Source organism: Lethenteron reissneri, unplaced genomic scaffold, assembly GCF_015708825.2.
Source record: "Lethenteron reissneri isolate LAM-NWPU_2019-01 unplaced genomic scaffold, ASM1570882v1 scaffold_1143, whole genome shotgun sequence".
Lineage (NCBI taxonomy): Eukaryota > Metazoa > Chordata > Hyperoartia > Petromyzontiformes > Petromyzontidae > Lethenteron > Lethenteron reissneri.
In genome coordinates, this window is record NW_026890831.1 from 41248 (window position 1) to 55931 (window position 14684).

At 50.7% G+C, this 14684-nt stretch overlaps 1 protein-coding gene across 1 annotated transcript in view; it reads left to right on the top strand.

Annotated features, from left to right (window-relative positions):
* LOC133361567 (triple functional domain protein-like) overlaps nt 1-14684 on the top strand; it is a 77400-nt gene that overhangs the window by 40037 nt on the left and 22679 nt on the right. The window contains 2 exon segments of the mRNA XM_061580494.1: nt 13171-13529; nt 14146-14289. Of these exon segments, the coding sequence (XP_061436478.1) occupies nt 13171-13529; nt 14146-14289 (503 nt within the window).

Sequence of the window (14684 nt, forward strand, 5' to 3'; positions counted from 1 at the left end):
AACATTCCGGTGTCACGGGAATTCTACTCGCCACTCTTTCTATGACCTCCTTGTCGTGGTCCCAGTCAGCTTTGGCCAGGTTCCATCTTGATAATCGTTTTGACACAATCGCGGGGATTTCGATGCCGATGTGGGTGATGATAGGCCTCTGTTGACTTTTGGGGAAGCTTGGGAGTATGAGTGAAGTGTGCTCCCACTTTGATATTTGGAAACGATGGTGAGTGCTGGGTTGTAATCACGTTGCCAGTGAGCAGAGTGCATGGGATCGAAAACCAAGTGCAGATCTTCGGCAGGCATCTAGTCAGTGAGGTATTTGCCGTCAGCCTGATCTACTGCATAGCCCAATATAGTATGGTGGCTGTTAAAGTCACCAACGTATAGGGCTAGGATTGGTGCACTTAGGTGCACTGCCTTTTGGCCATTTTTTATAATTGGCTTTTACACATTGCAGTCCCCCTATCTTCATTCTTTGGTGTAGGTGGTTTCTTTTTTAATTGGTGAGAAGGCGTAGAACTCTTTGATGTGTTCTTCACATATATGGCCAAGCCATATTTCTGGTGGTAATGGCTCGTCGTGAGGTATCCTGGGATGTGATAGGGACTGCCATGTAGGACATCCAAGACGTGGATCTTTTGGAGTGTCAGCACATCAATGTTACACGTTTTCATTACGTTCAAGAGATACTCGCACTTTGCCGGGAGAGTCTCTCGATGTTCGTTTGGAGGCTCCTTGTCCCAGGACCTATCTGGCGCGCGTTGTTTGGCCCTGAAGAGGGGCCATTGGCGTGGCTCGTGTTGTTGTTCTGGAGACGAGGAGATCGATGTTCAGTCGCCACTTTGATGGCATTCGTCATGAGTACTCACTTAACAGCGTGGGCCGCGTGAAGGCTGCCATCTTCCACCCCTGCTGCACACCTGCGTGTCTTGTTACAAACCACATTTGTTTGTAAACAAAGAGAGCAATTGCTTTCTCTTAACACATTTCAGTTGATTTTGTTTGTCCAGGTGAGAATTCGAGAGACCATAAGAGATTCTCATTTTCCTAGAGGGAGCTTGTGTCACCAAAATGAGAAAAGCAACAACATGAAAACTTGAGTACTACAATAAATCAGATGAAAAGCAACCACGTTAAAGAAGACATCGCAAACGGTGCACAAAAATGATTAATAACACATATACAGTTGTAATATTAACACGTATCATAAATTGAGTCAGGGTATTATGGAAACTTGGTAAAGAGACATTGACAGGGAATTCGAGAGTGGAGCGGTTCGAGAGAGGAAGCAGAGAGAGAAGTGTCGTCACCTGCAGTGTGGTGGTGGTTGTTGTGACCTGCAGTGTTGTGGTGGTGGTTGTTGTGACCTGCAGTGTTGTGGTGGTTGTTGTGACCTGCAGTGTTGTGGTGGTTGTTGTGACCTGCAGTGTTGTGGTGGTGGTTGTTGTGACCTGTAGTGTTGTGGTGGTGGTTGTTGTGACCTGCAGTGTTGTGGTGGTTGTTGTGACCTGCAGTGTTGTGGTGGTTGTTGTGACCTGCAGTGTTGTGGTGGTGGTTGTTGTGACCTGCAGTGTTGTGGTGGTTGTTGTGACCTGCAGTGTTGTGGTGGTTGTTGTGACCTGCAGTGTTTGGTGGTGGTTGTTGTGACCTGCAGTGTTGTGGTGGTTGTTGTGACCTGCAGTGTGGTGGTGGTTGTTGTGACCTGCAGTGTTGTGGTGGTGGTTGTTGTGACCTGTAGTGTTGTGGTGGTGGTTGTTGTGACCTGCAGTGTTGTGGTGGTTGTTGTGACCTGCAGTGTTGTGGTGGTTGTTGTGACCTGCAGTGTTGTGGTGGTGGTTGTTGTGACCTGTAGTGTTGTGGTGGTGGTTGTTGTGACCTGCAGTGTTGTGGTGGTTGTTGTGACCTGCAGTGTTGTGGTGGTTGTTGTGACCTGCAGTGTTGTGGTGGTGGTTGTTGTGACCTGCAGTGTTGTGGTGGTTGTTGTGACCTGCAGTGTTGTGGTGGTTGTTGTGACCTGCAGTGTTGTGGTGGTTGTTGTGACCTGCAGTGTTGTGGTGGTGGCTGTGACCTGCAGTGTGGTGGTGGCTGCGACCTGCAGTGTTGTGGTGGTGGCTGCGACCTGCAGTGTTGTGGTGGTTGTTGTGACCTGCAGTGTTGTGGTGGTTGTTGTGACCTGCAGTGTTGTGGTGGTGGCTGTGACCTGCAGTGTGGTGGTGGTTGTTGTGACCTGCAGTGTTGTGGTGGTGGCTGTGACCTACAGTGTGGTGGTGGTTGTTGTGACCTGCAGTGTTGTGGTGGTTGTTGTGACCTGCAGTGTGATGGTGGTTGTTGTGACCTGCAGTGTGGTGGTGGTTGTTGTGACCTGCAGTGTGGTGGTGGTTGATGTGACCTGCAGTGTGGTGGTGGTTGTTGTGACCTGCAGTGTGGTGGTGGTTGTTGTGGCCTGCAGTGTTGTGGTGGTGGCTGTGACCTGCAGTGTGGTGGTGGTTGTTGTGACCTGCAGTGTGGTGGTGGTTGTTGTGACCTGCAGTGTTGTGGTGGTGGCTGTGACCTGCAGTGTGGTGGTGGTTGTTGTGACCTGCAGTGTGGTGGTGGTTGTTGTGGCCTGCAGTGTTGTGGTGGTGGCTGTGACCTGCAGTGTGGTGGTGGTTGTTGTGACCTGCAGTGTGGTGGTGGTGGCTGTGACCTGCAGTGTTGTGGTGGTTGTTGTGACCTGCAGTGTTGTGGTGGTTGTTGTGACCTGCAGTGTGGTGGTGGTTGTTGTGACCTGCAGTGTTGTGGTGGTTGTTGTGACCTGCAGTGTTGTGGTGGTTGTTGTGACCTGCAGTGTTGTGGTGGTTGCTGTGACCTGCAGTGTTGTGGTGGTTGCTGTGCCCTGCAGTGTGGTGGTGGTTGTTGTGACCTGCAGTGTTGCTGTGGTTGTTGTGACCTGTAGTGTTGTGGTGGTTGTTGTGACCTGCAGTGTGATGGTGGTTGCTGTGACCTGCAGTGTGGTGGTGGTTGTTGTAACCTGCAGTGTTGTGGTGGTTGTTGTGACCTGCAGTGTTGTGGTGGTTGATGTGACCTGCAGTGTGGTGGTGGTTGCTGTGCCCTGCAGTGTGGTGGAGGGTGTTGTGACCTGCAGTGTGGTGGTGGTTGTTGTGACCTGCAGTGTTGTGGTGGTTGATGTGACCTGCAGTGTGGTGGTGGTTGCTGTGCCCTGCAGTGTGGTGGTGGGTGTTGTGACCTGCAGTGTGGCTGTGGTTGTTGTGACCTGTAGTGTTGTGGTGGTTGCTGTTATCTGCAGTGTGGTGGTGGCTGCTTCGATCTACAGTGTAGAGGTTTAACAAGTTGTATATTCTGCACTTCAGCAGGGAAAATACTTACCCGAGCCTAAAGGTCACTGTCTTCATCTGCAGAGGAGTTTGTGACCGTGTAATGCCCATAGTGTGGTTATGCAGGGGACTCTACGAAGGCATTGTCTGTCAACTCTTTGTCCGGAGCGGTGACATGGCCCAGAGTTAGCGCGCTCGCCATTTGTTGCAGTTGTTTATGGTTCGAATCGAGCAGCCGTGCGTGATTAATACTGCAGGTACATTAACTGTAAAAACACGTGCCCTCTGTTTCACAGTGGACGTTCAACATCCCATGACGTCCATCGCAAGATTTAGGACCATTGTGTGTCAGTGTTGCGGATCATAATGTTTTTTTTTTATTACCTGCCTCTTACTCATTATTGAGAGCAATCATTGCCCTCAACGTAGAAGACTTGGCAGGACCCTCCTGAAAAAAGTCACGAGACTCAGTGAGGCTTTTTTCTGTAAACAAGAATAATGGCAATGAATAAATAAAATAGCACGAGCTCTCACTCTTACGAGGATCTGGTCCCTGCTGGGCAGAGACGTCACCCTATCTGAGCGGCGGCAGCGTGTTGCCTGCCTCGTGGATGGGCGAGATGGAGCGCCCGGTGCAGGAGGAGAGATTAGGGGGGGCGGGGGGGTGTGCCGTGTGGTGGCGCTCGTGGACCTGTGCCAGCCCTGACACCGCCCCCCCTCTGGTGAGTGGGCTGGAGGGGCGGGGGAACTGCAGGAGGGGTGAGCTGCTTGGATGAGCGCTCGAGGTTCCCAGGGTCCACCTCCTCTTTCACTCTGCTATCGCCTCCTAGCACTGTGGCTGTTCACTTGACCTGTTGATTCTGCCACCCGTGTTGAGCACTCGGGTATGCCAGTCTCACCACTATTCACACTGCGTTCAACCAGCACGCCGCATTTGAAAATACTCAACCCACTCGCTCGCCAACACTGCAGCTCACAATGCTTTTCTCTGCTTCTTCCCTCGCACTACCACTTTGTAATTCCCTCCCATCGTGTGTTTTTCTAAAGCAATTTCAGGCGCGTCTCGCTTAACGAGCAAGATACGATCAGCCAAAATAGCTCATTAAGCGAAAACGATGCTCGTATTCCCATTGACTCCCGTGTTAAGAGCTGAGTTATTTTCAGCCCCAAATGTAACACTTACCGCACATGAAGAAACACACGTTGCTTTCATGTGCCTGCCCTAAGTGTGCAGTTAATTAGCGGCAAGACAAAAGACAAAGATCTCTATATAGCCTTAACAGATTGTTGGGGCAAGTGCTGTTAGCGAGCACCTAGGAAGGCTGGCATGGTATACCAGGGGGTGGGTTGCCAGCACCATACCCGACCGCCTTTGTCTCCCTAACAGCACTTTCCCCAACAGTGTATTAAGGCTATAAGGAGGATCTTTGTCTTTGTTTTGATGTCATTAAGTCATTAAACCTCTTGCCAGTCCACGTTTTGTCACTTTGCATAGTTAAAAAATGCACCTCGCCTGGAACGAGAGCCTGTGGTGATCTCACGGCCACTTAGTGTTGAATGGCGGCTGTTGTTGCGTATAGTGCGTGTGTGCATGTGTGCGTGTGTGTTTAATACCCTGGAGTTATTAAGTCACTGACTGATAAACAATGATCATTATATTGCGTGTCTGGTCAAGCCATTAACAGTGGCTACCGCCAAAACATTATGTGTCTCTGATCCAACACCAAGGCCGCTTTGTGGTAATACAATTAAAGCATTATCGTGGCCTCGTTATCGAGGTTTTGCCATTTGTATCAATTGTCAGGCCTCGCCATCAGGATACAGACTGCGGGTAAGGAATTAGGTAACATAACATGTGGACTCCTAAAAATCCACTCCAGCACTGAAGACACTTTTAATCTAAGTGTTTGAACAACGTCAGTGTATCAACCAGTATCTCAGGATAACATTCTGCGCTACGCTTGTTACGAAGCGCACGATACGGGAGAGAAAAACAAAACGCCTGCCCAACACGAATGAACGCAATGTGACTGAGCCCTGCCAGCCAGGCCAGATCTCCGCCTCCTCTACGTGAAATACCTTGTGTGTGTAAGCCAGTGATGTCTTAGTGAGCCACCAGTGTCTCTCTCTCTGATGCACAAGGACCACAATCACCTATTAAGGCTGCACCCGGCCGCTTGCACCCAGCCACTTGCCCCCAGTGCTGTGCTGATGGACGGCCGTCGCGCTCCCAGTGTCACACACGGAGACTCCTTGGTCACACTCGGTTAAACATCACACACCCTTGATGGTGACCCCACCAGGGTCACCTTGCGCTGGACATGCGAGTCTTGACAAGGAGCATTTTTGCTCAAAAGCAGCGAGTTAATACGTATTAGGTGGGGTTCGAAGCTGTGTGCAATTACCAGCTCAATACAAGAGCAGGGGAGGGCCTCTAGACCCAAGCATTGTCAACAACAACAACAACGCACTTAATGTTGGGTGCGTTCAGCTCAAAGCGTGCAGAAGAGCACCCGCTAGACAGTGAGTTGTATAAACTCGTATTCCATAAAGCAAAGTTTACTTCTGAGCACAGTCCTGCTTGGCAAGCCTTGCCTTCTGCAGTAGCTCGACAAAGTCCTATGTTATGAGCAGAGCAATCGGAGTCTGATGCAGAAACTGAGTTTGTGGATTCCGAGTCAATGTTTACAAATTGGTTTTTCGACTTTAACCCCCCAGAATATTGAGTTAACAGGAAGGGGATTTCTCCCATCGCCTGATGAGGCTGGCTGTTGTAATTACTGGCAGAACGTCAAACTCGAATTGTAAATGTTGTGGGTTTACTCTCCCAACACACGGGTGTGCTGAACTAGTAATGAACGTGACACACCTTACTAATTGTATTATTCTATCTGCCCTGATCCCGAAAAATAGGCATTTGTAATTATTTCCAGGATGCTGTTGTAGCCTTTGGGAATTTCATTGCAGGATTGTAAAACACAGCTGCCATCAAGTCTCGGGTCACCCCCCTCTCTTCACGCCTTATGACCCAAGCATGTGGACGACAAGTTGTTATCTCCACCTCTCCACGCATGGTTGAAAGAGCTGTTGCCACCAAGTCTGTGGTCACTCCCTTCCGTTAATTACCATGGCCCTGTTGATTAGGCTGTCATTGTCTCTCCCCTTCTCCAGGACAAGGAATTATTGATTTTCCCGTGACTCCATGTCGCTCTTTGAGATTGTAATGCACGGTTAAAAAGGTAGTTGCCAACAAGTCTGTGGCCACTCCTTACTATTTGTATTCTTATTTTTATTTCACCAGGTGAGGCCCGCTGAGCTGTATTATGCCTCTTTTTCAGAAGCCACAAAGCCACAAATGATAGCTCAACTAAGTGGCTTATTGTGTGGAAATTTTTAGCAGCGAAATGTTCTAAAATAATATTTCTGAACGAGCGCTTAGGTGGTTACACAGAGATGATGATCCTGAAAGTTAATCTTCACATGTATCTACTTAAAATGCTTTCGTGAGCAACCTTTGGATTTATAAACATTTCTGGAAAGCCGCATGTACAACATCATTTTGTGTCAACACCCGTTTATGATATTGGCCAAATATCGCAATAGAGCACAGAGCTTGGGTAATTGTTGGCGCCGGCTCTGGCTGCCGTGGGTTCACCGCGACTTAGTGACAAAACTGCGCGCATTACAATCTCTACAGTGTTTTGAGATGCAATGAGCGTGAGTGATGCTGTACACTTTTTTTGTCGCTATTTTTATTTTAGCAGGTAAGGCCCACTGAGCTATATAGGTATTTTTCAGAAACAATGTGGCTATCACGAATGATAGTTCAACAAACTGGCTTATTATCTCGTGGAGGGAAAAACAGGAGGCACCAGAGAAAAATCCACGCGACCATGGGGAGAACATGCCAACTCCAAATATACAGGAGTCAGGTTCAGGATTGAACCCACAGCCTCTTGTATACCAGGCGAGATAGTTAACATCTTGCCATCTTTATATTGTTCTTGATTGCTCTTATTACTATTATTCTGCTGCCCTTGGTTTTCCTGCACTGTGTGGCTACTGGGTATTGGAAAGAGCATCTTTAAAGAGACTCGATTTTCTTCAGGGCATGAGGATGATCGAATAATCGACTCCCACCCAGGGGCTCGGAGAAACAACGTCTTCCCCCGACTCACTGCCTGCCCTGCTGGTGCGCCCCAATACCAAACGAGGCCCTTTCATGATTAACCTCATAGTTGCACTACTCAAAGTGCCTATGCATCCATACCAACAGCCCGCATCACCCGGCAGTCTGCTTATTGCACACAACTTGGGTGAACAATTGAGGTCAGAGCTATAGCGTGTCAGCACCTGCGGCTTACTGCTGCATGGGTTAAACTTAGTACCATTTTGTGTGCAAGTCTACTGATGCACTTTATACAATGTTATTGCTTTTATTAAACTGAATAAAAATTAACCCGTAAAAACAAAGTTTTTCACTCTAAATCCTTTATATGCGTGGCAGCTAGAGTCCTCTCGTCCTCTGGCTTGAGATGGCTGCCACCTATGGGTCAGATGATTGTCTGCCAGCATTAAGCAATTGGTAATTAAATATTTTTAAAAAATCCCTAAACAGTGTAAAATTTAGGAAATTTTTTTTCACGAAAATTAATTGTCACGCACAACGAGTCTGTGTGGAAAATGTCAGCTCGATTGGATCACGGGAAGTGTGTTAAAAAACGACCGAAAGATTTGCACGGTCGTAAGCAAGCACGCAAGCACACAAGCAAGCAAGCGAACTTAATATAAATGATTTAACAAGTATAACCCGTAAAAACAAAGTTTTTCACTATAAATTCTTTATATGCGTGGCGGCTAGAGTCCTCTCGTCCTTTGGCTTGAGATGGCTGCCACCTATGGGTCAGATGATTGCATGGCACCATTAAACAATTGGTAATTAAATATAATATTTTTGTCCTAAAAAGTGTAAAATTTTGGAGAAAAAAATTTCACGAACATTAATTGTCACGCACGACGAGTCTGTGTGGAAAATGTCAGCTCGATTGGATCACGGGAAGTGGGTTAAAAAACGGCCGAAAGATTTGCACGGCCGTAAGCAAGCAAGCAAGCGCGCAAGTGAACTTAATATAAAGGATTTAAAAATGAACCTGACCAGACAATAAACGAAGTCGATAAAATAGGTACCAAGAGTGGTTGTTGTAGGGATAGACTCGCTCCCACAATAGGAATAAGGAATTTCCACACTGGCTCTGCAGGGCTGTAAACGGGAGAAGACCCTCCATTTCACTATGACTTTTTGACTTTGCTTAGAGCCCAGGGTGATTGCGGCAGACAGGCCTTGCCACTCGCAGCCGATAACGTTTATGATATCTTGAGTGTGTGGCGGGGGGTGGGGGCTCCCAGCGGGGCCGTCGGCGATGGGGACACCCGAGGCTGCCCCTTGTCCATGGTGCGCACGGTCGAGGTCGAACGATCGGCCCAGCCGCCAACCTTTGTCCTGCGCTGCCGCCACCACTACGCTCATGTGACTCGTGCCCTTGGTGGCGTGCGGGTACAAAGACCACGACGGCACTCCACGCGTGCATGTGCAATTGGGCCAGGTGGGGGGGGGGGGCACAGCCACAGGGAGCCCAGCCAGTGCTTCATGGACTGCAGCACCGCAGTCCATAAAATGCTTACACGCGCGGTCGCGTTCTCCTTAGTTGGCACACTTCATCGTGTATATTGGGCCACTTTTTCTGCATTCTAGAGCTGTTCTGCGAACCTGCATCAGTAGGGCAATGTGGATGATTTGAGGTGGCGCTGCCTGGATCCGGTCGCTTATCGCCGTTCCGCGCTCGCTCTCCTGGTTCCGGCATAGCGATTCGGTCTCGGCTCGGTCCGTTCACCCGAAGCCAGCAAGCCCTTACCCTACCCACCCCCCCAGACCCAGGGGAGTCGCACGTGGGCTGGGATTAAGTGCCTCCTCCCATTGCCGCCCTCTATCCCCCCCCCACGTCCCCATGTGCACGCATGACAGCACATGGGCGTGCAGCTGATCACTCGGCAGAACCAGTCCGTCTGGCGCGGCGGCGTGTTGATCATGTCTGGCAGCCCAGAGACGTTGGCTTGCATAGGTGAACGTACCACAACGTGGAGGCAGGGCGAGCGCGAGATGGCACAGGAATGAAGGAGGAGGCAGTGCGCTGGCTCGGGTCACTCATCAGAGACGCAGGGCAACTGCGCGCACAGCACTGGATACAAGCGTTGAAAAATTTCACTCTAAATGCCGATTAAGACACCGGTGGCAGTGGAGGTCGCTGGGCGAACGGAAGGTCGGGCCTCACCGCGGGGAGCGGGAAGCGTCGGGGTGGCGGCACGACAGCCGGATGAGATAGAGTGGCGCCGGTAGGATCCCTCCGTGGCTAACGTGAACCCCCCCTGCCCTCACCCAGTGCGATGCTTGATCGCATCTGCCAGATTTGGTTCGCATTGTCGCAGCTGTCTGCGAGGGTACAATTTGGAGTAAGTGGATTAGCGAATGCATGGAGAAGGGAGAGGACCGGCAGGGCTCGGCACTGAGGGCGCTGCTCTCACGGCTCCACTGCTTCTTCTGCGGTTGCTGGCGCCCAGGTGAGTGGCCGGCGCACCTCTCTGTCCCAAATTACACTGCTGCCCGTGGTCATTGTTGTTGGAATGAATTTTTAATTTGGTTCAGTTTGCAATGTAATATTTCCCGCAGCATTACTGCAGCTTTTGTCGCGATGGTGACCCAGGGCACTCTTGCAAATGAGACTGTTCTGGACTCTTGAGGTGTCGCCCCGTTAAACTAAATAAATGAACTTTAACGTGAATAGGTGGCCCAGCGGTCAAGCGGGCGACTCGCAGTCGCGAGGTTACGAGTTCAAATCCTGTTTAGGGGTTGACTCAGCCCATCATCCCTCCCTCTGGGGTCGATAAAATAAGGACTACTTTGTGGTGGAGTTAACTGCAAGTGGTTGTCCTATGGATAGACTTGCCCCTGTCATGGTAATGAGGAATTTCCTCCTGGCCCAGAGCTGTGAACAGGAGGTGAGTACCGCCCCATTGTTCATTTTAGCACAAAACACTTTGACTTTTCACCTTTGTTTTCACTTTAACTTGGCTGTGCGTGTTGGCCAGGAGTCCTCATGCCAAACAGATTCGCTCTCCACGGCCACCCGAGCCGCGTCATTGTTCGCACGGCCCCATCACTCGTTACTGCGTGGCGCCATATCCCCGTGGCCGTGTAAACCTAGCCGGCCCCACCGCCATGCATTCCACCTGATGATTTTGTAAATCTCTCATTCCATGAGCTGCCCGGTCTCACTCACAAAAAGATGTCACATTGCAGCGGGGTTGTGCTTCATTTTACATCAAGGAATTGATCGATCGGTTGACCGGTGCTGCCGGTTAAGGCGGCAGGGATGAGTGACATTTGTAGCGGAGGGGTAGTTGAGCAGTGTGTGAAGTGGGGTGGTTGTTGTTGCTGCGCTGGAATGGTTGGTGGTTGTGCGGTGGTTGTTGCGGTTGGTGTCACGGTACGGTGGTACTGTGTCCCTGCCACTTTATCTGCATGTGTTTTGTGTTCACCTTATCGGTGTTTAGCTGATAATAACAGATGCTTACAGTGCACACAGTGCACACACATGCTGGTGGTGCTGTAACCTCTATCTGGAAGGAACTCGTGTCCCTATTAAACCGTAAACGATAAATATTGCCAAATGAACAACCAAGCGTGTAAATTCACGCTTCGTAAAAGTGTGTTGTCAGGAACTATTATTGATACGGTCCTCACTATTTCTTGTTATTTATATTTTTGCAGAAGGCAGCGTACCCTACGTTCTAAAGTCAGACACACCACAATTGCCAAGCGAACGGTTTTCCCCCCCTTGATCGTTTGTTCCTTGGTCGTCGCAGCTCTCCGCGCCGCGGTGACCGATGCAGAATGTACGCGCGACGGAGCGCTTCATGTGCCAATACCTGTGCTTGGGTTTTGAGTGGTGCTGGTATCTTATTAATCGCTGCGTTCGTAGCAGATGCTGTCGACGCAGCCCTCCTGCTATAAGGAAACGTGTGCAGAGCTATTCGAGGCTCTGTGGCTTTGCGACACGTCGGAATGCCGCGTAGGTTTTGTCCACAACTGTATTATTACTTTTTTTCTTCAACGAAACAATGAACATCACTCAGCAGCATGCTTCTGGAAGTGGCATTTGTTTTTCGTGAAGGAAATTCCTGTGCAACAGACCTGAGCCTGCATTAAAATAGTTGCTCTGTAGGGTTCAGGTTCGACTTGCATGGATGTATTTACTTAACCCTGTTAACTAACCCGGAGTAACACGTGGCCACTGCGACTGGCTTGGCCCTGCCGCGCACCGCAGCGACTCGTGCATCGAGCTGAAACTGGAGCCCCTGCTGTTGTGAAAGCAGCAGTGGGGGAGCACATAGTTCCTACATCGCTACACTTGGACAGAGTTCAGAGTGAAGCAGCAGTTGAGGCGATTGATATTCAGCACTCACCGATTCACTCAAGACACTCGCTCACCAGTGATCAGTTGTCCCCTTGTGACTTTTCTATCGCTACTACCGTGTTTACCGTTCCTGTGAACTTCACTCATTGATTCCTCCAGGCATATTGAGCACTTGGTCTACTAGACTGACTGGTTTGTCTCATCCATGCTGTGTTCAACTACTACACTGCTGGTCACAACAACACACTCACCCACACACTCGCTCACTAACCTTTACAATCACTCACTAACCCACACAACAACTCCCATTCGCCACTAAGTGGCGGTGACGTCACCACGGCGCTTGTGCCAGGCTATGTGCAAGTTGAGGCCACGTGAAGTGTGGAACACCTGCTGGCAGGAGGTCATGGGGCAGACCCAGGTGCCACGGGTCGACTGACTGAGATGACTGGGCGATGCACCACCTGTCCCCTACTGTGCCAACTTGCTGTGCTTTAGCCACCCGGCACTCCGCTCGTTCAATCTTAATTTGGAGCTTTCGTGACTGCAGGAATTACTCTTTGGTTCTTTTGGTAAAGTCACGTATAAAGATAAAATAATAAATTAAATAATAGAATACGATGTTTCGATTGCAACTCAAGCAATCATCATCAGGTATAAATGAAATAGCAACAAAAATCTAACTATCATGGTGATATATGTCTGCTTATATGTCTGTCTATAGTTTTCTGGTTAGATTTTTGTTGCTATTTCATTTATACCTGATGATTGCTTGTGTTGCAATCGAAACGTCGTATGCTATTATTTAATTTATTATTTTATCTTTATACGTGACTTTACCGAAAGAACCAAAGAGTAACTCCGCTCGTTGTTGTGAGCGTCGCTCCTCTGCCGTCCGTTGTTATTTAAGGGCGACTGCCTCAACTGCCCAGTAGCGTCTTTCACGAGCCTCCTCCACAGAGGCCGATCTTGACACCGCTGGTACCAGTTATCGGCAAGTCCACTCAGCTTCACATCCTCTTGTACCACATCACTCCATCTCTTCTCTAGCCCGTGCCGTGCCCGTTTAGCCCCCTCTATCCTGCCGAACAAAAGCGTGCGGGCTACATGAAGGGGACCACCAGGGCATCCTTCCAATCCTGCGGAACCGTCCAGTGGTCGAGACTGTGCACAGACTTTCCTACATGACATCATAATAACAAACGCCACCCTCCCTCAGCGTTTCACTTAGGAGATCATCTGGCGGCCATTTTTCTCAACCTTTCTACCCTGCGCGTCGCATGCGCCGCGTCACACGGGGCCATTGAAGCGCGTGGCAACGTCCGTGCGGCTCGTGCGCGCCAACCTTCTTCCTCACGCTCACCGTGTCTCTCGTGCGTTTCTCCGCGCAGAGGCCGCCGGCAGCCAGGAAGGCATCTTCTCCCCGTCACTCACGTCCCTGCAGTCCCAGGCGACGGCCGCCGGGGGGGCGGCGTCGGGAGGCCCCGCGGGCCACGCGACCTCTCAGGCCGCGCAGCGAGCGGCCGGGGCGGCGGCCTCGACCCCCCAAGCGTCCCCCGCGGCGCAGCGCGGCGGCAAGGCGCTGCGCAAATGGCTCAAGAGCCCCGTGCGACGCCTCAGCAGCAGCAAAGCGGAAGGGGGTGGCCGCAAGGGGGCCGCAGGCAAAGCGGCCAAGAAAGGGGGCCGCAAGGGAGAGGAACCCGCAGGCCTGGAGAATGGAGGTGCCATGCTCGACGAGGGACCTGGGGAGGTGAGGCCTGCACCGAGGAGAATGATGAAAACCGATTTGCATAAAGAAAAGTAACAGTTTGCTAAGCACAGGTACTGAGGCCCATATTTCCAAGTGACCAACAACAAACAGCACCGTCAAAGTTGTGATAGATATGGAGTTAACATGCTTCTGAAATTGAGCGAGGTTTTTAAATGAGCTTAGGGAAAGGAGATGTGGAGCAGTGCGAGGGAAGATCCAGAAAGAGAAGTGTCGTGATTTGCAGTGTGGTGGATGAGAAGAAGCAGTCAGTGTGGTCGACCAAGTCTTCAACATGGGTGGAGGAATCAATGAGTGAAGTTTAAGGGAACTGTAACCGTGGTCGTAGCGATATAAGAGCCATCAGGGGGGGACTAACCACCGGTGAACGAGTGACTGTAGTGAATCGGCGAGTGCTGGATCATAAATTGCCCTGACTCTAAACTCAATCTGGTGAAGTGAGGGAGGAACTGGGTGCTCCAACACGGATATGACAGCAGCGGGCTCCAGCTTCGGCTTGAGGTGTGCTTGTCATTCGCGTAGCACTGGTGTTGTCGCACGCTGCTTGTGCTGATGTGGAACTGCCGGCGATTACGGTCGCCTGCTGCGTGTGCTACAGGCCGGGAAGAAAGCCGCTGCTGGAGCCTCGAAGGGTGACTCCATGGCAATGAGCACGTGTGTGGAGGAGGAGGCCGAGGACGGAGCCGAGAGTCTGCCTCTGCCCCCACCCATGGCCATTCAGCAGCACAACCTCCTGCAGGAGGTAGGCTGCTAGCAGTACACTCGGTCACTCACTCCTCACTAACTCACTCATCCGTCCGTCTACCGGCTCGGTTACTCGGTTACTCCCTCACTGAGCCACTCACTTTCTCAGTCACCCTCTTACTTACTCGCTTGCTCGCTCATCCACGCGCTCACTCTTTCTCTCACCGACTCGCTCACTCGCACATTGCACCCGCTCACTAGCGTGTCCACACGCCCACCCACCCAACTACCCGGCCACACTCCCACCCACCTTGCATGAATATCTGCACGCACACGAGCACAGGCATACCACAATCCCGCTCGCACACATCCTGCTTCTGCTGACAGCGCACACGCCTGCACATGTACGCACACCGACACACGCACAAAGAGCGCAGCGCGCTCGTGACCTTG